The 27,428-nt window shown below is 44.2% G+C and overlaps 1 protein-coding gene across 5 annotated transcripts in view; it reads left to right on the top strand.

The window, feature by feature from the left end:
* shroom2a (shroom family member 2a) overlaps nucleotides 1-27,068 on the top strand; it is a 129,312-nt gene extending 102,244 nt beyond the window's left edge. For 4 of the 5 annotated variants that reach the window (XM_046299889.1, XM_046299890.1, XM_046299891.1 and 1 more), the window contains 4 exons: nucleotides 6,290-7,138; nucleotides 11,195-11,378; nucleotides 19,976-20,248; nucleotides 26,437-27,068. In XM_046299889.1, coding sequence (XP_046155845.1) covers nucleotides 6,290-7,138; nucleotides 11,195-11,378; nucleotides 19,976-20,248; nucleotides 26,437-26,709 — 1,579 coding nt within the window. In that variant the 3' untranslated portion in view covers nucleotides 26,710-27,068. The remainder of the gene's footprint in view (nucleotides 1-6,289; nucleotides 7,139-11,194; nucleotides 11,379-19,975; nucleotides 20,249-26,436) is intronic. The other variant, XM_046299893.1, reaches the window with a different exon arrangement.
* Nucleotides 27,069-27,428: the final 360 nt, after the last annotated feature.

Raw genomic sequence — 27,428 nt, 5'->3', positions numbered from 1 at the left:
CTGCTCCTCTTCTCAGTAGTCGGTAGTGGTATGTAGTAGTCGGTAGTGGTATGTAGTAGTCGGTAGTGACTCGTCTGCTCCTCTTCTCCTCAGTAGTCGGTAGTGACTGGTCTGCTCCTCTTCTCAGTAGTCTGTAGTGGTATGTAGTAGTCGGTAGTTACTGGTCTGCTCCTCTTCTCAGTAGTCTGTAGTGGTATGTAGTAGTCGGTAGTGACTGGTCTGCTCCTCTTCTCAGTAGTCTGTAGTGGTATGTAGTAGTCGGTAGTGGTATGTAGTAGTCAGTAGTTACTGGTCTGCTCCTCTTCTCAGTAGTCTGTAGTGGTATGTAGTAGTCGGTAGTGGTATGTAGTAGTCGGTAGTGACTGGTCTGCTCCTCTTCTCAGTAGTCGGTAGTGGTATGTAGTAGTCGGTAGTGGTATGTAGTAGTCTAGTTACTGGTCTGCTCCTCTTCTCAGTAGTCGGTAGTGGTATGTAGTAGTCTAGTTACTGGTCTGCTCCTCTTCTCAGTAGTCTGTAGTGGTATGTAGTAGTCTGTAGTGGTATGTAGTAGTCTGTAGTGGTATGTAGTAGTCTGTAGTGGTATGTAGTAGTCGGTAGTGGTATGTAGTAGTCGGTAGTGGTATGTAGTAGTCGGTAGTGGTATGTAGTAGTCGGTAGTGGTATGTAGTAGTCGGTAGTGGTATGTAGTAGTCGGTAGTGGTATGTAGTAGTCGGTAGTGGTATGTAGTAGTCGGTAGTGACTCGTCTGCTCCTCTTCTCAGTAGTCTGTAGTGGTATGTAGTAGTCGGTAGTGGTATGTAGTAGTCGGTAGTGGTATGTAGTAGTCTAGTTACTGGTCTGCTCCTCTTCTCAGTAGTCGGTAGTGGTATGTAGTAGTCTAGTTACTGGTCTGCTCCTCTTCTCAGTAGTCTGTAGTGGTATGTAGTGGTATGTAGTAGTCTGTAGTGGTATGTAGTAGTCGGTAGTGGTATGTAGTAGTCTGTAGTGGTATGTAGTAGTCTGTAGTGGTATGTAGTAGTCGGTAGTGGTATGTAGTAGTCTAGTTACTGGTCTGCTCCTCTTCTCAGTAGTCGGTAGTGGTATGTAGTAGTCTAGTTACTGGTCTGCTCCTCTTCTCAGTAGTCTGTAGTGGTATGTAGTAGTCTGTAGTGGTATGTAGTAGTCTGTAGTGGTATGTAGTAGTCGGTAGTGGTATGTAGTAGTCGGTAGTGGTATGTAGTAGTCGGTAGTGGTATGTAGTAGTCGGTAGTTACTGGTCTGTATGTCCTCTTAGTAGTCAGTAGTCTGTAGTGGTATGTAGTAGTCGGTAGTGGTAGTGGTATGTAGTAGTAGTCGGTAGTGGTAGTGGTATGTAGTAGTCGGTTGTGACTGGTCTGCTCCTCTTCTCAGTAGTCGGTAGTGGTATGTAGTAGTCGGTACTGGTGGTATGTAGTAGTAGTAGGTAGTGACTGGTCTGCTCCTCTTCTCCTCAGTAGTCGGTAGTGACTGGTCTGTTACTGGTCTGCTCCTCTTCTCAGTAGTCTGTAGTGGTATGTAGTAGTCGGTAGTGACTGGTCTGCTCCTCTTCTCAGTAGTCTGTAGTGGTATGTAGTAGTCGGTAGTGGTATGTAGTAGTCGGTAGTGGTATGTAGTAGTCGGCAGTGGTATGTAGTAGTCGGTAGTGGTATGTAGTAGTCGGTAGTGGTATGTAGTAGTCGGTAGTGGTATGTAGTAGTCGGTAGTGGTATGTAGTAGTGGTATGTAGTAGTTGGTAGTGGTATGTAGTAGTCGGTAGTGGTATGTAGTAGTCGGTAGTGACTCGTCTGCTCCTCTTCTCAGTAGTCTGTAGTGGTATGTAGTAGTCGGTAGTGGTATGTAGTAGTCGGTAGTGGTATGTAGTAGTCTAGTTACTGGTCTGCTCCTCTTCTCAGTAGTCGGTAGTGGTATGTAGTAGTCTAGTTACTGGTCTGCTCCTCTTCTCAGTAGTCTGTAGTGGTATGTAGTAGTCTGTAGTGGTATGTAGTAGTCTGTAGTGGTATGTAGTAGTCTGTAGTGGTATGTAGTAGTCTGTAGTGGTATGTAGTAGTCGGTAGTGGTATGTAGTAGTCGGTAGTGGTATGTAGTAGTCGGTAGTGGTATGTAGTAGTCGGTAGTGGTATGTAGTAGTCGGTAGTGGTATGTAGTAGTCGGTAGTGGTATGTAGGTAGTGGTATGTAGTAGTAGTAGTGGTATGTAGTGGTATGTAGTAGTCGGTAGTGGTATGTAGTAGTCTGTAGTGGTATGTAGTAGTCTGTAGTGGTCTGTAGTGGTATGTAGTAGTCGGTAGTGGTATGTAGTAGTCTGTAGTGGTATGTAGTAGTCGGTAGTGGTATGTAGTAGTCGGTAGTAGTGGTAGTGTAGTAGCTCCTCTTCTCAGTAGTCTGTAGTGGTATGTAGTAGTCGGTAGTGGTATGTAGTAGTCGGTAGTGACTCTGGTCTGCTCCTCTTCTCAGTAGTCTCTTCTCCTCAGTAGTCGGTAGTGACTCGTCTGCTCCTCTTCTCAGTAGTCTGTAGTGGTATGTAGTAGTTACTGGTCTGCTCCTCTTCTCAGGTGTAGTGGTATGTAGTAGTCTAGTTACTGGTCTGCTCCTCTTCTCAGTAGTCTGTAGTGGTATGTAGTTCGGTAGTGGTATGTAGTAGTCTGTAGTGGTATGTAGTAGTCTGTAGTGGTATGTAGTAGTCGGTAGTGACTGGTCTGTCTCCGGTAGTGGTATGTAGTAGTCTAGTCTCAGTAGTCTGTAGTGGTATGTAGTAGTCTGTAGTGGTATGTAGGTAGTGGTATGTAGTAGTCGGTAGTGGTAGTTACTGGTCTGCTCCTCTTCTCAGTAGTAGTCGGTAGTGGTATGTAGTAGTCGGTAGTGGTATGTAGTAGTCTAGTTACTGGTCTGCTCGTCTTCTCTTCTCAGTAGTCGGTGGTGGTATGTCCTGGTCTGCTCCTCTCAGTAGTGGTAGTGGTATGTAGTAGTCTAGTTACTGGTCTGCTCCTCTTCTCAGTAGTCTGTAGTGGTAGTAGTCTGTAGTGGTATGTAGTAGTCTGTAGTGGTATGTAGTAGTCTGTAGTGGTATCCTAGTAGTCTGTAGTGGTATGTAGTAGTCTAGTTACTGGTCTGCTCCTCTTCTCAGTAGTCTGTAGTGGTATGTAGTAGTCTGTAGTGGTATGTAGTAGTCTGTAGTCTGTAGTGGTATGTAGTAGTCTGTAGTGGTATGTAGTAGTCTGTAGTGGTATGTAGTAGTCTGTAGTGGTATGTAGTAGTCAGTCTCAGTAGTGTAGTATGTAGTGGTAGTGGTAGTAGTCGGTAGTGGTATGTAGTAGTCGGTAGTGGTATGTGACTAGTCTGTTCCTCTTCTGTAGTAGTCTCAGTAGTCGGTAGTGACTCGTCTGCTCCTCTTCTCAGTAGTCTGTAGTGGTATGTAGTAATCGGTGGTGGTATGTAGTAGTCTAGTTACTGGTCTGCTCCTCTTCTCAGTAGTCGGTAGTGGTATGTAGTAGTCGGTAGTGGTATGTAGTAGTCGGTAGTCGGTAGTGGTATGTGACTGGTCTGCTCCTCTTCTCAGTAGTCGGTAGTGGTATGTAGTAGTCGGTAGTGGTATGTAGTAGTCGGTAGTGGTAGTAGTAGTCTAGTTACTGGTCTGCTCCTCTTCTCAGTAGTAGTGGTATGTAGTAGTAGTGACTGGTCTGCTCCTCTTCTCAGTAGTCTGTAGTGGTATGTAGTAGTCTGTAGTGGTATGTGACTGGTAGTGGTATGTAGTAGTCTGTAGTGGTATGTAGTAGTCTGTAGTGGTATGTAGTAGTCTGTAGTGGTATGTAGTAGTCTCTTCTCAGTAGTCTGTAGTGGTATGTAGTAGTCGGTAGTGGTATGTAGTAGTCTGTAGTAGTTACTGGTCTGCTCCTCTTCTCAGTAGTCTGTAGTGGTATGTAGTAGTCGGTAGTGGTATGTAGTAGTCGGTAGTGGTATGTAGTAGTCGGTAGTGGTATGTAGTAGTCGGTAGTGGTATGGTATGTAGTAGTCAGTAGGTAGTGGTATGTAGTAGTAGTGGTATGTAGTAGTTGGTAGTGGTATGTAGTAGTCGGTAGTGGTATGTAGTAGTCGGTAGTGACTCGTCTGCTCCTCTTCTCAGTAGTCTGTAGTGGTATGTAGTAGTCGGTAGTGGTATGTAGTAGTCGGTAGTGGTATGTAGTAGTCTAGTTACTGGTCTGCTCCTCTTCTCAGTAGTCGGTAGTGGTATGTAGTAGTCTAGTTACTGGTCTCCTCTTCTCTTCTCAGTAGTCTGTAGTGGTATGTAGTAGTCTGTAGTGGTATGTAGTAGTCTGTAGTGGTATGTAGTAGTCTGTAGTGGTATGTAGTAGTCTGTAGTGGTATGTAGTAGTCTGTAGTGGTATGTAGTAGTCTGTAGTGGTATGTAGTAGTCGGTAGTGGTATGTAGTAGTCTGTAGTGGTATGTAGTAGTCTGTAGTAGTCTGTATGTAGTAGTCGGTAGTGGTATGTAGTAGTCTGTAGTGGTATGTAGTAGTCGGTAGTGGTATGTAGTAGTCGGTAGTGGTATGTAGTAGTCTGTAGTGATATGTAGTAGTCTGTAGTGGTATGTAGTAGTCGGTAGTGGTATGTAGCAGTCGGTAGTGGTATGTAGCAGTCGGTAGTGGTATGTAGCAGTCTGTAGTGGTATGTAGTGGTATGTAGTAGTCGGTAGTGGTATGTAGTAGTCGGTAGTGGTATGTAGTAGTCGGTAGTGACTCGTCTGCTCCTCTTCTCCTCAGTAGTCGGTAGTGACTCGTCTGCTCCTCTTCTCAGTAGTCGGTAGTGGTATGTAGTAGTCGGTAGTGGTATGTAGTAGTCGGTAGTGACTCGTCTGCTCCTCTTCTCCTCAGTAGTCGGTAGTGACTCGTCTGCTCCTCTTCTCAGTAGTCGGTAGTGGTATGTAGTAGTCGGTAGTGGTATGTAGTAGTCGGTAGTGACTCGTCTGCTCCTCTTCTCCTCAGTAGTCGGTAGTGACTGGTCTGCTCCTATTCTCAGTAGTCTGTAGTGGTATGTAGTAGTCGGTAGTGGTATGTAGTAGTCGGTAGTTACTGGTCTGCTCCTCTTCTCAGTAGTCTGTAGTGGTATGTAGTAGTCGGTAGTGGTATGTAGTAGTCGGTAGTGGTATGTAGTAGTCGGTAGTGACTGGTCTGCTCCTCTTCTCAGTAGTCGGTAGTGGTATGTAGTAGTCGGTAGTGGTATGTAGTAGTCTAGTTACTGGTCTGCTCCTCTTCTCAGTAGTCGGTAGTGGTATGTAGTAGTCTAGTTACTGGTCTGCTCCTCTTCTCAGTAGTCTGTAGTGGTATGTAGTAGTCTGTAGTGGTATGTAGTAGTCTGTAGTGGTATGTAGTAGTCGGTAGTGGTATGTAGTAGTCGGTAGTGACTCGTCTGCTCCTCTTCTCCTCAGTAGTCGGTAGTGACTCGTCTGCTCCTCTTCTCAGTAGTCGGTAGTGGTATGTAGTAGTCTGTAGTAGTCTGTAGTGGTATGTAGTAGTCTGTAGTGGTATGTAGTAGTCTGTAGTGGTATGTAGTAGTCGGTAGTGGTATGTAGTAGTCGGTAGTGGTATGTAGTAGTCGGTAGTGGTATGTAGTAGTCGGTAGTGGTATGTAGTAGTCGGTAGTGGTATGTAGTAGTCGGTAGTGGTATGTAGTAGTCGGTAGTGACTGGTCTGCTCCTCTTCTCCTCAGTCTCTCTGTACAATGGCTCTTATTGATTGTCTCCATCCAGCAGCATTACCATGTGAATAACTCTTCCAACGCAGTAGCAGCATAGTTCAACAGCCTAGATCTGATGCCTTTCCAGAGCAGACCGACGTGATCTGTTACAGAGGCCGTTTGTTGCAGCTCTGAGTTGAAACATAATTGATATCATCTGTAGAGAAGAGAGCTCTGTGGCGTACTGGACATTCCAGCCATGCAGGTTTAGGGGTGAGGGGAGGAGCACCACAGCCTCTTAGCATTGCCAGGATGTTGGGCACAGAGTCATGTGACAATCAGCCACTGGATGGTAGAATGACTGTAGTTCAGCTCCTTTCTGAGGAACATTTGTTACAACAGCTTTTTGACTTTTTGGGGCATCCTGTTCCATGTTCTCTCTGGGTTGACCTGTTCCATGGTCTGAGTGTTCTCTCTGGGTTGACCTGTTCCATGGTCTGAGTGTTCTCTCTGGGTTGACCTGTTCCATGGTCTGAGTGTTCTCTCTGGGTTGACCCTCTCCCCCCCCTTTCTCCATCTGTGTGTGTCTGTGATGATTCTAGGATGGAGAATGTGATAGAGCCAAGCAGTGTGAGGAAGGTTCCTATAAAGATCATTCACTCAGAGAGCGAGAAGGAGAGCCGACAGTACCTGGTGCATCACAGTCACTCCACAGTGGAAGAAGCCCAGGGGCCCAGTCTGGTCCCCTTCAGCAGCCTGGGGACCTCAGGGGCCCCGGAACAGTCCTACTCTCTGTTCTGTGCCTACAGCCGGCAGAGGGACCAGGGGCCAGAGAGCGAGAAGGAGAAGGAAAGCCGACAGTACCTGGTGCATCACAGTCACTCCACAGTGGAAGAAGCCCAGGGGCCCAGTCTGGTCCCCCTCAGCAGCCTGGGGACCTCAGGGGCCCCGGAACAGTCCTACTCTCTGTTCTGTGCCTACAGCCGGCAGAGGGACCAGGGGCCAGAGAGAGAGAAGACACTGGCCCCACCCAGTTACCCAGCCCCAGAACTGCCTACACCCCCACCCCCTTACCAAACCCCTGAGATGGACCTGGAGCAACACGGAGACACACACATGTGTCCTATCAGGGTCCACAACAGCCAAATGGCAGTCCTGGCCACATCCCCACCCAGCCGACAGACCACCTCGGGCCCAGAGCCCCCCAGAGGTAACTGCGTGTCCCCTCCCGTCCCCCTCCCCCACTCTGAGGAGGATGTGAAGACCGAGCAGCTGGCCAGAGACATCATGAATAAGGATCGGTCCCTAGCTGACATCTTGGATAAGAGCTGGAGGAGGACCACCATGGACCTGATGGAGGGACTCTTCCCCCAGGGAGAAGTGCTGCTGGAGGGGAAGGAGAGGAGGAAGGTGTCCCTCAAACACTCCTCACCACGGCCTTCAGAGGACAGGTCAGTTACTGCTCTTTTATAAATATATTTTTTTTACCTTTATTTAACTAGGCAAGTCAGTTAAGAACAAATTCCTATTTTCAATGACGGCCTTAACTCTTAACACCTGCCCCTACCTAACGCTAATTTAACTGTTACCTAACCCTACCCCATACCTAACGCTAATTTAACTGTTACCTAACGCTACTCCATACCTAACGCTAATTTAACTGTTACCTACCCTACTCTTTAACTAACCCTACCCCATACCTAATGCTAATTTAACTGTTACCTAACCCTACTCTTGAACTAACCCTACCCCATACCTAACGCTAATTTAACTGTTACCTACCCTACTCTTTAACTAACCCTACCCCATACCTAATGCTAATTTAACTGTTACCTAACCCTACTCCATACCTAATGCTAATTTAACTGTTACCTAACCCTACTCCATACCTAATGCTAATTTAACTGTTACCTAACCCTACTCTTTAACTAACCCTACTCTTTAACTAACCCTACTCTTTAACTAACCCTACCCCATACCTAACGCTAATTTAACTGTTACCTACCCTACTCTTTAACTAACCCTACCCCATACCTAATGCTAATTTAACTGTTACCTAACCCTACTCCATACCTAATGCTAATTTAACTGTTACCTAACCCTACTCCATACCTAATGCTAATTTAACTGTTACCTAACCCTACTCTTTAACTAACCCTACTCTTTAACTAACCCTACTCTTTAACTAACCCTACTCCATACCTAACGCTAATTTAACTGTTACCTAACCCTACTCTTTAACTAACCCTACTCCATACCTAATGCTAATTTAACTGTTACCTAACCCTACCCCTTACCTAACCCTACTCTTTAACTAACCCTACTCCATACCTAATGCTAATTTAACTGTTACCTACCCTACTCTTTAACTAACCCTACCCCATACCTAACGCTAATTTAACTGTTACCTACCCTACTCTTTAACTAACCCTACCCCATACCTAATGCTAATTTAACTGTTACCTAACCCTACCCCATACCTAACGCTAATTCAACTGTTACCTACCCTACTCTTTAACTAACCCTACCCCATACCTAATGCTAATTTAACTGTTACCTAACCCTACCCCATACCTAACGCTAATTTAACTGTTACCTACCCTACTCTTTAACTAACCCTACTCCATACCTAACGCTAATTTAACTGTTACCTACCCTACTCTTTAACTAACCCTACTCCATACCTAACGCTAATTTAACTGTTAGCTACCCTACTCTTTAACTAACCCTACCCCATACCTAATGCTAATTTAACTGTTACCTAACCCTACTCCATACCTAATGCTAATTTAACTGTTACCTAACCCTACCCCATACCTAACGCTAATTCAACTGTTACCTACCCTACTCTTTAACTAACCCTACCCCATACCTAATGCTAATTTAACTGTTACCTAACCCTACCCCATACCTAACGCTAATTTAACTGTTACCTACCCTACTCTTTAACTAACCCTACTCCATACCTAACGCTAATTTAACTGTTACCTACCCTACTCTTTAACTAACCCTACTCCATACCTAACGCTAATTTAACTGTTAGCTACCCTACTCTTTAACTAACCCTACCCCATACCTAATGCTAATTTAACTGTTACCTAACCCTACCCCATACCTAATGCTAATTTAACTGTTACCTAACCCTACCCCATACCTAATGCTAATTTAACTGTTACCTAACCCTACTCTTTAACTAACCCTACCCCATACCTAATGCTAATTTAACTGTTACCTAACCCTACTCCATACCTAATTGCTAATTTAACTGTTACCTAACCCTACTCTTTACCTAACCCTACTCTTTAACTAACCCTACCCCATACCTAACGCTAATTTAACTGTTACCTAACCCTACCCCATACCTAACCCTACTCTTTAACTAACCCTACTCCATACCTAACCCTACTCTTTAACTAACCCTACCCCTTACCTAACCCTACTCTTTAACTAACCCTACTCCATACCTAATGCTAATTTAACTGTTACCTAACCCTACTCTTTAACTAACCCTACCCCATACCTAATGCTAATTTAACTGTTACCTAACCCTACTCTTTAACTAACCCTACTCTTTAACTAACCCTACCCCATACCTAACGCTAATTTAACTGTTACCTAACCCTACCCCATACCTAACCCTACTCTTTAACTAACCCTACTCCATACCTAACCCTACTCTTTAACTAACCCTACCCCTTACCTAACCCTACTCTTTAACTAACCCTACTCCATACCTAATGCTAATTTAACTGTTACCTAACCCTACTCTTTAACTAACCCTACCCCATACCTAATGCTAATTTAACTGTTACCTAACCCTACCCCATATCTAATGCTAATTTAACTGTTACCTAACCCTACCCCATACCTAACCCTACTCTTTAACTAACCCTACCCCATACCTAACCCTACTCTTTAACTAACCCTACCCCATACCTAACACTAATTTAACTGTTACCTACCCTACTCTTTACCTAACCCTACCCTTTAACTAACCCTACTCCATACCTAATGCTAATTTAACTGTTACCTAACCCTACTCTTTACCTAACCCTACTCTTTAACTAACCCTACCCCTTACCTAACCCTACTCTTTAACTAACCCTACCCCATACCTAATGCTAATTTAACTGTTACCTAACCCTACTCTTTAACTAACCCTACCCCATACCTAACCCTACTCTTTAACTAACCCTACCCCATACCTAACCTAATTTAACCCTAACCCTCTCTTTAACTAACCTAACCCTACTCCATACCTACCTAACCCTACTCGCTAACCCTTTAACTGTTACCTAACCCTACTCTTTAACTAACCCTACCCCATACCTAATGCTAATTTAACTGTTACCTAACCCTACTCTTTAACTAACCCTACCCCATACCTAACGCTAATTTAACTGTTACCTACCCTACTCTTTACCTAACCCTACCCCATACCTAATGCTAATTTAACTGTTACCTACCCTACTCTTTAACTAACCCTACCCCATACCTAATGCTAATTTAACTGTTACCTAACCCTACTCTTTAACTAACCCTACTCCATACCTAACGCTAATTTAACTGTTACCTACCCTACTCTTTAACTAACCCTACTCTTTACCTAACCCTACCCCATACCTAACGCTAATTTAACTGTTACCTAACCCTACTCTTTAACTAACCCTACCTCTACACCTAACCTAACCCTTATACTATTCCTTCACATAGTGGGAGCCGGATTATAATAGTCTTCCGTCTCATAGTGGGAGCTGGATTATAATAGTCTTCCGTCTCATAGTGGGAGCTGGATTATAATAGTCTTCCGTCTCATAGTGGGAGCTGGATTATAATAGTTTTACGTCTCAAGGTGGGAGCTGGATTATAATAGTTTTACGTCTCAAGGTGGGAGCTGGATTATAATAGTTTTACGTCTCAAGGTGGGAGCTGGATTATAATAGTCTTCCGTCTCATAGTGGGAGCTGGATTATAATATTCTTCTCATAGTGGGAGCTGGATTATAATAGTCTTCCGTCTCATAGTGGGAGCTGGATTATAATATTCTTCTCATAGTGGGAGCTGGATTATAATAGTCTTCCATTTCATGATGGGAGCTGGATTATAATAGTCTTCCGTCTCAAGGTGGGAGCTGGATTATAATAGTCTTCCGTCTCATAGTGGGAGCTGGATTATATAATAGTCTTCCGTCTCAAGGTGGGAGCTGGATTGTAATAGTATTCTTTCTCATAGTGGGAGCTGGATTATAATAGTATTCTGTCTCATAGTGGGAGCTGGATTATAATAGTATTCTGTCTCATAGTGGGAGCTGGATTATAATATTCAAGTGTTTTAAGAGGTTTGATTTGTGTTAGCAATAACATCTCATGAGAATGACATCATTCAAAGTAAAGGGGGAATTTAGCCACCTGATGGTGAAGTTTTGAATTGCAGCTCAGTCCCACAAATCTAATTTCCAGTTTGTGTGTGTATACTTGTGTTCTAACTGAGTCCATCTCTTATTCCAGGAGTGAGGAGGACATTGTAGCGGCAGCAGTTTCTTTGGGGACCAGCTCCACCTATTACAGCACGTCGGCACCAAAGGCTGAGCTTCTGATCAAGCTGAAAGACATGCAGGAGAGGGAGGGGCTAGAGGAGGAGCTGGAGGAGGAGTCAGCGGATGAGTTAGACCACGACCTGGCCAATAAAAAGGTACCAAGAGCCCTCTTTACTGTAATGCTCTCTGTAGCTAGACGTCTAACCCGAACTCTGTGTTCTACTATAACAGACATCTAACCCTAACTCTGGGTTCTACTATAACAGACATCTAACTCTGGGTTCTACTATAACAGACATCTAACTCTGGGTTCTACTATAACAGACATCTAACCCTGGGTTCTACTATAACAGACATCGAACTCTGGGTTCTACTATAACAGACATCTAACTCTGGGTTCTACTATAACAGACATCTAACTCTGGGTTCTACTATAACAGACATCTAACTCTGGGTTCTACTATAACAGACATCTAACTCTGGGTTCTACTATAACAGACATCTAACTCTGGGTTTTACTATAACAGACATCTAACCCTAACTCTGTGTTCTACTATAACAGACATCTAACCCTAACTCTGTGTTCTACTGTAACAGACATCAACCCTAACTCTGTGTTCTACTATTACAGACATCTAACCGTAACTCTGTGTTCTACTGTAACAGACCTCTGTAGCTAGACATCTAACCCTAACTATGTGTTCTACTATAACAGACATCTGACCCTAACTATGTGTTCTACTATAACAGACATCTAACCCTAACTCTGTGTTCTACTATTAACAGACATCTAACCCTAACTATGTGTTCTACTATAACAGACATTTAACTCTGTGTTCTACTGTAACAGACATCTAACCCTAACTCTGTGTTCTACTATAACAGACATCTAACCCTAACTCTGTGTTCTACTATAACAGACATCTAACCCTAACTCTGTGTTCTACTATTACAGACATCTAACCGTAACTCTGTGTTCTACTGTAACAGACCTCTGTAGCTAGACATCTAACCCTAACTATGTGTTCTACTATAACAGACATCTGACCCTAACTATGTGTTCTACTATAACAGACATCTAACCCTAACTCTGTGTTCTACTATAACAGACATCTAACTATGTGTTCTACTATAACAGACATCTAACCCTAACTATGTGTTCTACTATTACAGACATCTAACCCTAACTCTGTGTTCTACTATAACAGACATCTAACCCTAACTATGTTTTCTACTATAACAGACATCTAACCCTAACTCTGTGTTCTACTATAACAGACATCTAACCCTAACTCTGTGTTCTACTATTACAGACATCTAACCCTAACTCTGTGTTCTACTATAACTGACATCTAACCCTAACTCTGTGTTCTACTATTACAGACATCTAACCCTAACTCTGTGTTCTACTATAACAGACATCTAACCCTAACTCTGTGTTCTACTATAACAGACATCTAACTATGTGTTCTACTATAACAGACATCTAACCCTAACTATGTGTTCTACTATTACAGACATCTAACCCTAACTCTGTGTTCTACTATAACAGACATCTAACCCTAACTCTGTGTTCTACTATAACAGACATCTAACCCTAACTCTGTGTTCTACTATTACAGACATCTAACCCTAACTCTGTGTTCTACTATTACAGACATCTAACCCTAACTCTGTGTTCTACTATTACAGACATCTAACCCTAACTCAGTGTTCTACTATAACAGACATCTGATCCTAACTATGTGTTCTACTATAACAGACATTTAACTCTGTTCTACTATAACAGACATCTGACCCTAACTATGTGTTCTACTATAACAGACATCTAACCCTAACTTTGTGTTCTACTATTACAGACATCTCAAATCAAATTTATTTATATAGCCCTTCGTACATCAGCTGATATCTCAAAGTGCTGTACAGAAACCCAGCCTAAAACCCCAAACAGCAAGCAATGCAGGTGTAAAAGCACGTAACTCTGTGTTCTACTGTAACAGACCTCTGTAGCTAGACATCTAACCCTAACTCTGTGTTCTACTATAACAGACATCTAACCCCAACTCTGTGTTCTACTATAACAGACATCTAACCCTAACTCTGTGTTCTACTATAACAGACATCTAACCCTAACTCTGTGTTCTACTATAACAGACATCTAACCCTAACTCTGTGTTCTACTATAACAGACATCTAACCCTAATTCTGTGTTCAACTATAACAGACATCTAACCCTAACTCTGTTCTACTATTACAGACATCTAACCGTAACTCTGTTCTACTATAACAGACATCTAACCCTAACTCTGTGTTCTACTATAACAGACATCTAACCCTAACTATGTGTTCTACTATTACAGACATCTAACTATGTGTTCTACTATAACAGACATCTAACCCTAACTATGTGTTCTACTATTACAGACATCTAACTATGTGTTCTACTATAACAGACATCTAACCCTAACTATGTGTTCTACTATTACAGACATCTAACTATGTGTTCTACTATAACAGACATCTAACCCTAACTCTGTGTTCTACTATAACAGACATCTAACTATGTGTTCTACTATAACATACATCTAACCCTAACTATGTGTTCTACTATTACAGACATCTAACTATGTGTTCTACTATAACAGACATCTAACCCTAACTATGTGTTCTACTATTACAGACATCTAACTATGTGTTCTACTATAACAGACATCTAACCCTAACTCTGTGTTCTACTATAACAGACATCTAACCCTAACTCTGTGTTCTACTATTACAGACATCTAACCCTAACTCTGTGTTCTACTATAACAGACATCTAACCCTAACTATGTGTTCTACTATAACAGACATCTAACCCTAACTCTGTGTTCTACTATAACAGACATCTAACCCTAACTATGTGTTCTACTATTACAGACATCTAACTATGTGTTCTACTATAACAGACATCTAACCCTAACTCTGTGTTCTACTATTACAGACATCTAACCGTAACTCTGTGTTCTACTGTAACAGACCTCTGTAGCTAGACATCTAACCCTAACTCTGTGTTCTACTATAACAGACATCTAACCCTAACTATGTGTTCTACTATAACAGACATCTAACCCTAACTATGTGTTCTACTATAACAGACATCTGACCCTAACTCTGTGTTCTACTATAACAGACATCTAACCCTAACTCTGTGTTCTACTATTACAGACATCTAACCCTAACTCTGTGTTCTACTATAACAGACATCTAACCCTAACTCTGTGTTCTACTATAACAGACATCTAACCCTAACTCTGTGTTCTACTATAACAGACATCTAACTATGTGTTCTACTATAACAGACATCTAACTATGTGTTCTACTATAACAGACATCTAACCCTAACTCTGTGTTCTACTATAACAGACATCTAACCCTAACTCTGTGTTCTACTATAACAGACATCTAACCCTAACTCTGTGTTCTACTATAACAGACATCTAACTCTGGGTTCTACTATAACAGACCTCTGTAACTGCTGCACTCATTTACAGTTGGGCAGGGAACATTTGGTGAATCATGGTTTGTTTACCTAAGACCACAAACATGCCACTATTGACCAGCATTGATCATAAACTGAGAATGAAAAGTAGGTCTTGTCCTTGGTTCAGTTCAGAGCTATCTGAAGTCATACACAACAGAGATGCTGCCTGGGCCAAAGCTAGATTCACAGACTCGGCCCCAGACTGGCAGTCTTTCAGGTGATTTGAGAAATCTGTGTGTAAAACTAGTTAAAAAAGCAAAATCAGATGATTATGTAAATACCCTATTTGAATGTACAGGGAACCCAGCTACATTTTGGAAAGCTGTTAGGTCACTGAAGGGTTATGTCTCCTCTTCTCTCCCCCAAGAAATTAATTTAGATTCTGGCCCTACTTCTAATGGATATCATTAATGCATGTAATCACCATTTGATCTCTGCAGGCTTTATATTTGAATGTATTTCAAAGCCAGCTCTTGAAAAGAGTAGTTTGGATGTTGATGGTGAAAATCTATTGAATGATTATTTTATTTTTATTTTCTGAAATTCACTGATGAAGAAGTTCAGGGATACTTTGTTAACATTAGACAACATCAAATCCCCAGGGGCTGATCTTCTAGAGCCTGGTCTGCTGAAGTGTGCAGCTCCCCTTATTACTGGCTCAGTGGCCCACATTTTAATTTAACATAGTTACCAGGAAGTATTCCAAAAGCATGGACATCTGCATATGAGCTGTCACTCTATTAGGGTGGGGATTCCAATGATGTAGACATCTATCACTCCATTAGGGTGGGGATTCCAATGATGTAGACATCTATCACTCTATTAGGGTGGGGATACAAATGATCTGGACATCTATCACTCTATTAGGGTGGGGATACAAATGACCTGGACATCTATCACTCCATTAGGGTGGGGATATAAATGACCTGGACATCTATCACTCCATTAGGGTGGGGATACATCTATCACTCTATTAGGGTGGGGATACAAATGATCTGGACATCTATCACTCTATTAGGGTGGGGATACAAATGACCTGGACATCTATCACTCCATTAGGGTGGGGATACAAATGATGTAGACATCTATCACTCCATTAGGGTGGGGATACAAATGATCTGGACATCTATCACTCTATTAGGGTGGGGATACAAATGACCTGGACATCTATCACTCCATTAGGGTGGGGATACATCTATCACTCCATTAGGGTGGGGATATAAATGACCTGGACATCGATCACTCCATTAGGGTGGGGATACAAATGATGTAGACATCTATCACTCTATTAGGGTGGGGATATAAATGACCTGGACATCTATCACTCCATTAGGGTGGGGATACAAATGATGTAGACATCTATCACTCCATTAGGGTGGGGATACAAATGATGTAGACATCTATCACTCCATTAGGGTGGGGATACAAATGACCTGGACATCTATCACTCCATTAGGGTGGGGATACATCTATCACTCCATTAGGGTGGGGATATAAATGACCTGGACATCGATCACTCCATTAGGGTGGGGATACAAATGATGTAGACATCTATCACTCTATTAGGGTGGGGATACAAATGACCTGGACATCGATCACTCCATTAGGGTGGGGATACAAATGATGTAGACATCTATCACTCTATTAGGGTGGGGATACAAATGATCTGGACATCTATCACTCTATTAGGGTGGGGATATAAATGACCTGGACATCTATCACTCCATTAGGGTGGGGATACAAATGATGTAGACATCTATCACTCCATTAGGGTGGGGATACAAATGATGTAGACATCTATCACTCCATTAGGGTGGGGATACAAATGACCTGGACATCTATCACTCCATTAGGGTGGGGATACATCTATCACTCCATTAGGGTGGGGATATAAATGACCTGGACATCGATCACTCCATTAGGGTGGGGATACAAATGATGTAGACATCTATCACTCTATTAGGGTGGGGATACAAATGACCTGGACATCTATCACTCCATTAGGGTGGGGATATAAATGACCTGGACATCGATCACTCCATTAGGGTGGGGATACAAATGACCTGGACATCTATCACTCTATTAGGGTGGGGATACAAATGACCTGGACATCTATCACTCCATTAGGGTGGGGATACATCTATCACTCCATTAGGGTGGGGATACATCTATCACTCCATTAGGGTGGGGATACAAATGACCTGGACATCTATCACTCTATTAGGGTGGGGATACAAATGACCTGGACATCTATCACTCCATTAGGGTGGGGATACATCTATCACTCTATTAGGGTGGGGATATAAATGACCTGGACATCTATCACTCCATTAGGGTGGGGATATAAATGACCTGGACATCGATCACTCCATTAGGGTGGGGATACAAATGACCTGGACATCTATCACTCTATTAGGGTGGGGATACAAATGATGTAGACATCTATCACTCTATTAGGGTGGGGATACATCTATCACTCCATTAGGGTGGGGATACAAATGATGTAGACATCGATCACTCTATTAGGGTGGGGATACAAATGATGTAGACATCGATCACTCTATTAGGGTGGGGATATAAATGACCTGGACATCGATCACTCCATTTCAAGACTACCTTGTTAAGGTTCTTGAATCCTTGGTTAATGTACAACTTTTTTCCTTTCCATGGCAAGTTTGTGGGCAAGGAATAATTAACTACATCATCTCCACCCCTCAACCAGTATTCTACAAGAGCACAGACACAAGGGACAACAGACACCGGTCTCTACATTACAGATGAGCTGTAGGCAGTCATCAATGACCTTGGACCACAGAAGGTATTTGCACTGGTGACAGACAATGCTGCAAACATGAAGAATGCTTGGTCTAAAGTGGAGGAGTCCAACCCTCACATTACATCCATTGGCTGTGCTGCTCATGCATTGAATCTGCTCCTCAAGGACATCATGGCACTGAAAACAATGGATACACTCTACAAGAGAGCCAAGGAAATGGTTAGGTATGAGAAGGCTCATCAAGTTATAGCAGCAATCTACCTCACCAAGCAAAGTGAGAAGAATAAGAGCACCACATTGAAGCCGCCCAGCAACACCCGTTGGGGTGGTGTTGTCATCATGTTTGACAGTCTCCTGGAGGGGAAGGAGTCTCTCCGAGAAATGGCCATATCACAGTCTGCCGATATGGACAGCCCCATCAAGAGGATCCTCCTAGATGATGTATTTTGGAGAGAGTGGTAAGCAGCCTGAAACTCCTGAAACCTACAGCATTAGCCATTGCACGGATTGAGGGAGACAATGCTATCCTGTCTGATGTTCAGACTCTGCTTGCAGATGTGAGATAATAAATCCGTACTGCCCTGCCCACTTCACTGTTGCTCCAAGCAGAGGAAACTGCAGTTCTGAAATGCATCAAAACGCGTGAAGACTTCTGCCTAAAGCTCATACACGCCACAGCGTACATGTTGGACCCCAAGTATGCTGGCAAGAGCATCCTGTCTGGTGCAGAGATTGACAAGGCCTATGGTGTCATCACTACCGTGTTTCCCCACCTTGGCCTGGAAGAGGGCAAGGTTCTTGGCAGTCTGGCGAAGTACACTTCCAAGCAAGGGCTTTGGGATGGAGATGCAACATGGCAATCGTGCCAACATATCTCATCAGCCACCTGGTGGAAGGGACTTTGTGGATCTGAGGCTCTTTCCCCTGTTGCCTCCATCATCCTCCAAATCCCACCAACATCAGCCGCCTCAGAGCGCAACTGGTCCTTGTTTGGGAACACACACCAAAGCATGCAACAGGCTGACCAATACAAGGGTTGAAACATTGCTGGCCATCCGGGCAAATTTGAGGCTTTTTGAGCCTGACAATGACCCATCCTCAAGAAGGTTGGAAAGTGACAGTGAAGATGAGGCTCATCATTGTAGTCTGTATAAAATATGGGCTGGACTTCACTGTCTGTAAGAAGAGCTGCCTTCTCTTTTATTTATTTACAAAGCAATCTGACAAACTCCCTCCATGTGTAACATCATTCATTAAGATAAGAATCATAAGTTACCAAACCTGTTCTCAGGAATGGATAACACTAGAGATCCCTTCAGTCTATTCCACAGAGGGGCATATCTGCACACTGCACTTAGATGTGCTGGTGCCACTCAGGCAGTTAACATTATTGATTGAGGACCTCTATGTAGTTGAATGTGATTGATTGAGGACCTCTATGTAGTTGAATGTGATTGATTGAGGACCTCTATGTAGTTGAATGTGATTGATTGAGGACCTCTATGTAGTTGAATGTGATTGATTGAGGACCTCTATGTAGTTGAATGTGATTGATTGAGGACCTCTATGTAGTTGAATGTGATTGATTGAGGACCTCTATGTAGTTGAATGTGATTGATTGAGGACCTCTATGTAGTTGAATGTGATTGATTGAGGACCTCTATGTAGTTGAATGTGATTGATTGAGGACCTCTATGTAGTTGAATGTGATTGATTGAGGACCTCTATGTAGTTGAATGTGATTGATTGAGGACCTCTATGTAGTTGAATGTGATTGATTGAGGACCTCTATGTAGTTGAATGTGATTGATTGAGGACCTCTATGTAGTTGAATGTGATTGATTGAGGACCTCTATGATTAGTTGAATGTGATTGATTGAGGACCTCTATGTAGTTGAATGTGATTGATTGAGGACCTCTATGTAGTTGAATGTGATTGATTGAGGACCTCTATGTAGTTGAATGTGATTGATTGAGGACCTCTATGTAGTTAAATGTGATTGATTGAGGACCTCTATGTAGTTGAATGTGATTGATTGAGGACCTCTATGTAGTTGAATGTGATTGATTGAGGACCTCTATGTAGTTGAATGTGATTGATTGAGGACCTCTATGTAGTTGAATGTGATTGATTGTTTTGTATTAACTTTATTTTGGTTTGTATTGTTTTATGATTCTTTATATTGTATTGTATACAGGAATATCTTTTAAAATAGATCTCAATGTGACTCCCTGTTTAAATACAGGTTCAATCCAATTAAATAGTATAGTGGTTCTGAATGAGATTAGAGATTATTTCACCCTTGACTGCCACTTTGTCCCTAACCATTCTCTGATTCTGACCTCTAACCCTCCTCCTAGGAGCTCATGGACTCTCAGCAGGAAGCTGCAGGTGCTGCGTGAGGTCAGGATCCTAAACTCTGACCTCTAACCCTTTCCCTCTCGTCCTGCAGCAGGAGCTGGTGGACTCTCTCAGCAGGAAGCTGCAGGTGCTGCGTGAGGCCAGGGAGAGTCTTCAGGAGGATGTCCGTGATAACAACGCCCTAGGAGAGGAGGTGGAGGCCACGGTGCAGCAGGTCTGTATGCCAAACCAGCTGGACAAGTTCAGGATGTTCATAGGAGACCTGGACAAAGTGGTCAGCCTGCTGCTGTCCCTGTCCGGACGCCTGGCCAGAGTGGAGAACGCCCTCAACAGCCTGGAGGATGGTACATCACCTGAGGAGAGGGTGAGTTAGAGTTGGGGAGAGAAGAGGAGAGGGTGGGTTAGAGCTGGGGAGGAGAGAGATGAGGGGGAGGAAATTATGAGTTAGAGTTGGGGAGAGAAGAGGAGAGGGTGGGTTAGAGCTGGGGAGGAGAGAGATGAGGGGGAGGAAATTATGAGTTAGAGTTGAGAGGAGAGGTGGGTTAGAGTTGGGGAAGAGAGAGGGTGGGTTAGAGTTGGTGAGGGTGGGTTAAGAGTTGGGGAGAGGGTGGGTTAGAGTTGGGGAAAGGGTGGGTTAGAGTTGGGGAAAGGGTGGGTTAGAGTTGGGGAGAGGGTGGGTTAGAGTTGGGGAGAGGGTGGGTTAGAGTTGGGGAGAGGGTGGGTTAGAGTTGGGGAGAGGGTGGGTTAGAGTTGGGGAGAGGGTGGGTTAGAGTTGGGGAGAGGGTGGGTTAGAGTTGGGGAGAGGGTGGGTTAGAGTTGGGGAGAGGGTGGGTTAGAGCTGGGGAGGGAGAGGGTGAGTTAGAGCTGGACAGGGTGGGTTAGAGCTGGAGCATGTGGGTTAGAGTTGGGGAGAGGGTGGGTTAGAGTTGGGGAGAGGAGAGGATGGGTTAGAGCTGGGGAGGGGAGAGGGTGGGTTAGAGCTGGGGAGGGGAGAGGGTGGGTTAGAGCTGGGGAGAGGAGAGGATGGGTTAGAGCTGGGGAGGGGAGAGGGTGGGTTAGAGCTGGGGAGGGGAGAGGATGGGTTAGAGCTGGGGAGGGAGAGGGTGGGTTAGAGCTGGGGAGGGTGGGTTAGAGCTAGAGCATGTGGGTTAGAGTTGGGGAGAAGGTGGGTTAGAGTTGGGGAGGGGAGAGGATGGGTTAGAGCTGGGGAGGGGAGAGGGTGGGTTAGAGCTGGGGAGGGTGGGTTAGAGCTGGGGAGGGTGGGTTAGAGCTGGGGAGGGTGGGTTAGAGCTGGGGAGGGAAGGGGGTTAGAGCTGGGGAGGGGAGAGGGTGGGTTAGAGCTGGGGAGGGTGGGTTAGAGCTGGGGAGGGAAGGGGGTTAGAGCTGGGGAGGGAGAGGGTGGGTTAGAGCTGGGGAGAGGAGAGGGTGGGTTAGAGCTGGAGAGGGTGGGTTAGAGCTGGGGAGGGTGGGTTAGAGCTGGGGAGGGTGGGTTAGAGCTGGGGAGGGTGGGTTAGAGCTGGGGAGGGTGGGTTAGAGCTGGGGAGGGTGGGTTGGGGAGGGGAGAGGGTGGGTTGGGGAGGGGAGAGGGTGGGTTAGAGTTGGGGAGGGGAGAAGGTGGGTTAGAGTTGGGGAGGGGAGAGGATGGGTTAGAGCTGGGGGAGGGGAGAGGGTGGGTTAGAGCTGGGGAGGGTGGGTTAGAGCTGGGGAGGGTGGGTTAGAGCTGGGGAGGGTGGGTTAGAGCTGGGGAGGGAAGGGGGTTAGAGCTGGGGAGGGGAGAGGGTGGGTTAGAGCTGGGGAGGGTGGGTTAGAGCTGGGGAGGGAAGGGGGTTAGAGCTGGGGAGGGGAGAGGGTGGGTTAGAGCTGGGGAGAGGAGAGGGTGGGTTAGAGCTGGAGAGGGTGGGTTAGAGCTGGGGAGGGTGGGTTAGAGCTGGGGAGGGTGGGTTAGAGCTGGGGAGGGTGGGTTAGAGCTGGGGAGGGTGGGTTGGGGAGGGGAGAGGGTGGGTTGGGGAGGGGAGAGGGTGGGTTAGAGTTGGGGAGGGGAGAGGGTGGGTTAGAGTCGGGGAGGGGAGAGGGTGGGTTAGAGCTGGTTGAGATCAGGGCTCTGTGCAGGCCATTCAAGTTCTTCCACACCAATCTCGACAAACTATTTCTGTACGGACCAGGCTTCCTGCGCGGGGGCATTGTCATGCTGAAACAGGAAATGGCTTTCCCCAAACTGTTGCCACGAAGTTGGAAGCACAGAATCGTCTAGAATGTACTTGTATGCTGTAGCTTTAACCTCTAGCGTCAAGCAATCCCGTATCCGGGAGCGTAATCATAGCCTCAAGCTCATTACCATAACGCAACGTTTCCTATTCATGAAAATCGCAAATGAAATGAAATAAATATATTGAAACACAAGCTTAGCCTTTTGTTAACAACACTGTCATCTCAGATTTTCAAAATATGCTTTAACCAAAGCTACACAAGCATTTGTGTAAGAGTATTGATAGCATAGCATTAAGCCTAGCATTCAGCAGGCAACATTTCACAAAAACAAGAAAGCATTCAAATAAAATAATTTACCTTTGAAGACCTTCGGATGTTTTCAATGACGAGACTCTCAGTTAGATAGCAAATGTTAATTTTTTCCAAAAATATTATTTGTGTGAGAGAAATAGCTCCGTTTTGTTCATCACATTTGGCTAAGAAAAAAAAACGAAAATGCAGTCAACACAACGCCAAACTTTTTTCCAAATTAGCTCCATAATATCGACAGAAACATGGCAAACGTTGTTTAGAATCAATCCTCAAGGTGTTTTTCACAATTCTATTCGATGAAAATCATTCCTGGCAGTCGGTTTCTCATCCGAGGCAAACTGAAAAATACTGCAGCTGGAGATGACGCAATAATTGCGACGGAGGACACCAAGCGACCACCTGGTAGATGTAGTGTCTTATGGTCAATCTTCCAATGATATGCCTACAAATACGCCACAATGCTGCAGACACCTTGGGGAAAACGTGGAAAGGGTAAGCTGACTCCTAGCTCCTCCACAGCCTTATAAGGAGTCATTGCCATGAGGCGGTTTTAAAAAATGCGGCACTTCCTGATTGTATTTTTATCTGGGTTTTTTCTGTAACATCAGTTCTGTGGCACTCACAGACAATATCTTTGCAGTTTTGGAAACGTCAGTGTTTTCTTTCCAAAGCTGTCAATTATATGCATAGTTGAGCATCTTTTCGTGACAAAATATCTTGTTTAAAACAGGAACGTTTTTCACCCAAAATGTAAAATAGCGCCCCCTATATCCAAGAATTTATGATTTCCCTTCACTGGAACTAAGGGGCCTAGCCCGAACCATGAAAAACAGCCCCAGACCTTTATTCCTCCTTCACCAAACTTTACAGTTGGCACTATGCATTGGGGCAGGTAGCGTTCTCCTGGCATCCGCCAAACCCAGATTAGTCCGTCGGACTGCCAGATGGTGAAGCGTGATTCATCGCTCCAGAGTCCAATGACAGTGAGCTTTACACCACTCCAGCCGTCGCTTGGCAACGCACATGGTGATCTTAGTGTGCTGCTGCTGCTCGGCGATGGAAACCCATTTCATGAAGCTCCCGACGAACAGTTATTGTGCTGACATTGCTTCCAGAGGCTGTTTGGAACTCAATAGTGAGTGTTGCAACTGAGGACAGACGATTTTTACGTGCTACACGCTTCAGCACTCAGCAGTCCCGGTCTGTGAGCTTGTGTGGCCTACCACTTCGCGGCTGAGCTGTTGTTGCTGCTAGACATTTCTACTTCACAATAACAGCCCTTACAGTTGTCTGGAGCAGTTCTAGCAGGGCGGAAATTTGACGAATTGACTTGTTGGAAAGTCACTGAGTGCCCCGTTGAAAGTCACTGATCTCTTCAGTAAGACCATTCTACTGCCAATGTTTGTCTATGGAGAAGAAATAGCTGTGTGCCCGATTTGATATACTTGTCAGCAATGGGTGAGGCTGAAATAACTGAATCCACTAATTTGAAGGGGTGTCCATATACTTTTGTATATATAGTGTACATGTTATCTCCCCTCCCAGCTTTACTTCATGAGCAGATACAGTGGGGCAAAAAAGTATTTAGTCAGCCACCAATTGTGCAAATTCTCCCACTTAAAAAGATGAGAGAGGCCTGTAATTTTCATCATAGGTACACTTCAACTATGACAAACAAAATTAGAAAAAAAATCCAGAAAATCACATTGTAGGATATTTAATGAATTTATTTGCAAATTATGGTGGAAAATAAGTATTTGGTCAATCACAAAAGTTTATCGCAATACTTTGTTAAATATCCTTTGTTGGCAATGACAGAGGTCAAATGTTTTCTGTAAGTCTTCACAAGGTTTCCACACACTGTTGCTGGTATTTTGGCCCATTCCTCCATGCAGATTTCCTCTAGAGCAGTGATGTTTTGGGGCTGTTGCTGGGCAACACAGACTTTCATCTCCCTTCAAAGATTTTCTATGGGGTTGAGATCTGGAGACTGGCTAGGCCACTCCAGGACCTTGAAATGCTTCTTACGAAGCCACTCCTTCGTTGCCCGGGCGGTGTGTTTGGGATCATTGTCATGCTGAAAGACCCAGCCACGTTTCATCTTCAATGCCCTTGCTGATGGAAGGAGGTTTTCATTCAAAATCTCACGATACATGGCCCCATTCATTCTTTCCTTTACACGGATCAGTCGTCCTGGTCCCTTTGCAGAAAAACAGCCCCAAAGCATGATGTTTCCACCCCCATGCTTCACAGTAGGTATGGTGTTCTTTGGATGCAACTCGGCATTCTTTGTCCTCCAAACACGATGAGTTGAGTTTTTACCAAAAAAGTTATATTTTGGTTTCATCTGACCATATGACATTCTCCCAATCTTCTTCTGGATCATCCAAATGCTCTCTAGCTAACTTTAGACGGGCCTGGACATGTACTGGCTTAAGCAGGGGGACACGTCTGGCACTGCAGGATTTGAGTCCCTGGCGGCATAGTGTGTTAATGATGGTAGGCTTTGTTACTTTGGTCCCAGCTCTCTGCAGGTCATTCACTAGGTCCCCCCGTGTGGTTCTGGGATTTTTGCTCACCGTTCTTGTGATCATTTTGACCCCACGGGGTGAGATCTTGCGTGGAGCCCCAGATCGAGGGAGATTATCAGTGGTCTTGTATGTCTTCCATTTCCTAATAATTGCTCCCACAGTTGATTTCTTCATACCAAGCTGCTTACCTATTGCAGATTCAGTCTTCCCAGCCTGGTGCAGGTCTACAATTTTGTTTCTGGTGTCCTTTGACAGCTCTTTGGTCTTGGCCATAGTGGAGTTTGGAGTGTGACTGAGGTTGTGGACAGGTGTCTTTTATACTGATAACAATTTCAAACAGGTGCCATTAATACAGGTAACGAGTGGAGGACAGAGGATGCTCTTAAAGAAGAAGTTACAGGTCTGTGAGAGCCAGAAATATTGCTTGTTTGTAGGTGACCAAATACTTATTTTCCACCATAATTTGAAAATAAATTCATTAAAAATCCTACAATGTGGTTGTCTAGATTTGTTTTTTTCTCATTTTGTCTGTCATAGTTGAAGTGTACCTATGATGAAAATTACAGGCCTCATCTTTTTAAGTGGAAGAATTTGCACAATTGGTGCCTGACAAAATATTTTTTTGCCCCACTGTACATGTTATCTCCCCTCCCAGCTCTACGTCATTAATAGATACATGTTATCTCCCCTCTCAGCTCTACTTCATTAACAGATACATGTTATCTCCCCTCTCAGCTCTACTTCATTAATAGATACATGTTATCTCCCCTCTCAGCTCTACTTCATTAATAGATACATGTTATCTCCCCTCTCAGCTCTACTTCATTAATAGATACATGTTATCTCCCCTCTCAGCTCTACTTCATTAATAGATACATGTTATCTCCCCTCTCAGCTCTACTTCATTAACAGATACATGTTATCTCCCCTCTCAGCTCTACCTCATTAACAGATGCATGTTATCTCCCCTCTCAGCTCTACGTCATTAATAGATACATGTTATCTCCCCTCTCAGCTCTACTTCATTAACAGATACATGTTATCTCCCCTCTCAGCTCTACTTCATTAATAGATACATGTTATCTCCCCTCTCAGCTCTACTTCATTAATAGATACATGTTATCTCCCCTCTCAGCTCTACTTCATTAATAGATACATGTTATCTCCCCTCTCAGCTCTACTTCATTAATAGATACATGTTATCTCCCCTCTCAGCTCTACTTCATTAACAGATACATGTTATCTCCCCTCTCAGCTCTACCTCATTAACAGATGCATGTTATCTCCCCTCTCAGCTCTACTTCATTAATAGATACATGTTATCTCCCCTCTCAGCTCTACTTCATTAATAGATACATGTTATCTCCCCTCCCAGCTCTACTTCATTAACAGATACATGTTATCTCCCCTCTCAGCTCTACGTCATTAACAGATACATGTTATCTCCTCTCCCAGCTCTACTTCATTAATAGATACATGTTATTTCCCCTCCCTTCCACAGAGAACCCTGACAGACAAGAGGAAGCTGTTGATCCAGCAGCATGAGGATGCCAAGGAGCTGAAGGAGAACCTGGACCGCCGGGAGAGAGTGGTCTACAACATCCTGGCTTCCTACCTCCCAGAGGAGAGCCTGACCGACTACCAACACTTTGTCAAGATGAAGTCTGCCCTCATTATTGAGCAGCGCAAACTAGAGGACAAGATTAAACTGGGAGAGGAGCAGCTCAAGTGTCTGATGGACAGCCTGCCGCTAGAGCAGAGGATGAGCCTGTAACCCCTGACCCCTGGATCAGAGAATGGCTCCAAACGCACATGACTTCTCAAACTGTGTATGATGGACCTGACCACTCTGGCCTCACTGCAGTGGAACCCAATGGCCACTAAGGGGCAGCAGAGAGGAGCAGCAGTACCCCACTAGATGGCAGCAAAGAACAGAGCTCCAGACTGTAGGGGTTGTAATGTTTAGTTGACGTTTCCTCCTCAGTATCTCAACACTGATCTGAGTCTAATGGAGCCCCACCAGAACGTGTGTGTGTGTGTGTGTGTGTGTGTGTGTGTGTGTGTGTGTGTGTGTGTGTGTGTGTGTGTGTGTGTGTGTGTGTGTGTGTGTGTGTGTGTGTGTGTGTGTGTGTGTGTGTGTGTGTGTGTGTGTGTGTGTGTGTACACACACACTAAAGGTAAATAAATAAACAAATAATAATAAAAATAAAACCCAACATGAAACAATTTCTTGATGTTACTGAGTTACAATTCATATAAGGAAATCAGTCAATTGAAATAAATTCATTACGTCAGAATCTATGGATTTCACATGACTGGGCACAGCCAAGGTTGGGCATGGGAGGGCATAGGCACACCCACTGGGGAGCCAGGCCTAGCCAATCTTAATTAGTTTTTCTCCACAAAAGGGCTTTATTACAGGCAGAAATACTCTTCAGTTTCATCAGCTGTCCAGGTGGCTGGTCTCGGACAATCCCGCAGGTGAAGAAGCTG

Source organism: Oncorhynchus gorbuscha, linkage group LG15 (genome assembly GCF_021184085.1).
Source record: "Oncorhynchus gorbuscha isolate QuinsamMale2020 ecotype Even-year linkage group LG15, OgorEven_v1.0, whole genome shotgun sequence".
Lineage (NCBI taxonomy): Eukaryota > Metazoa > Chordata > Actinopteri > Salmoniformes > Salmonidae > Oncorhynchus > Oncorhynchus gorbuscha.
The sequence above is the reverse complement of the archived record's forward strand: the minus strand, read 5'-3'. Positions and strand labels throughout refer to the sequence as shown.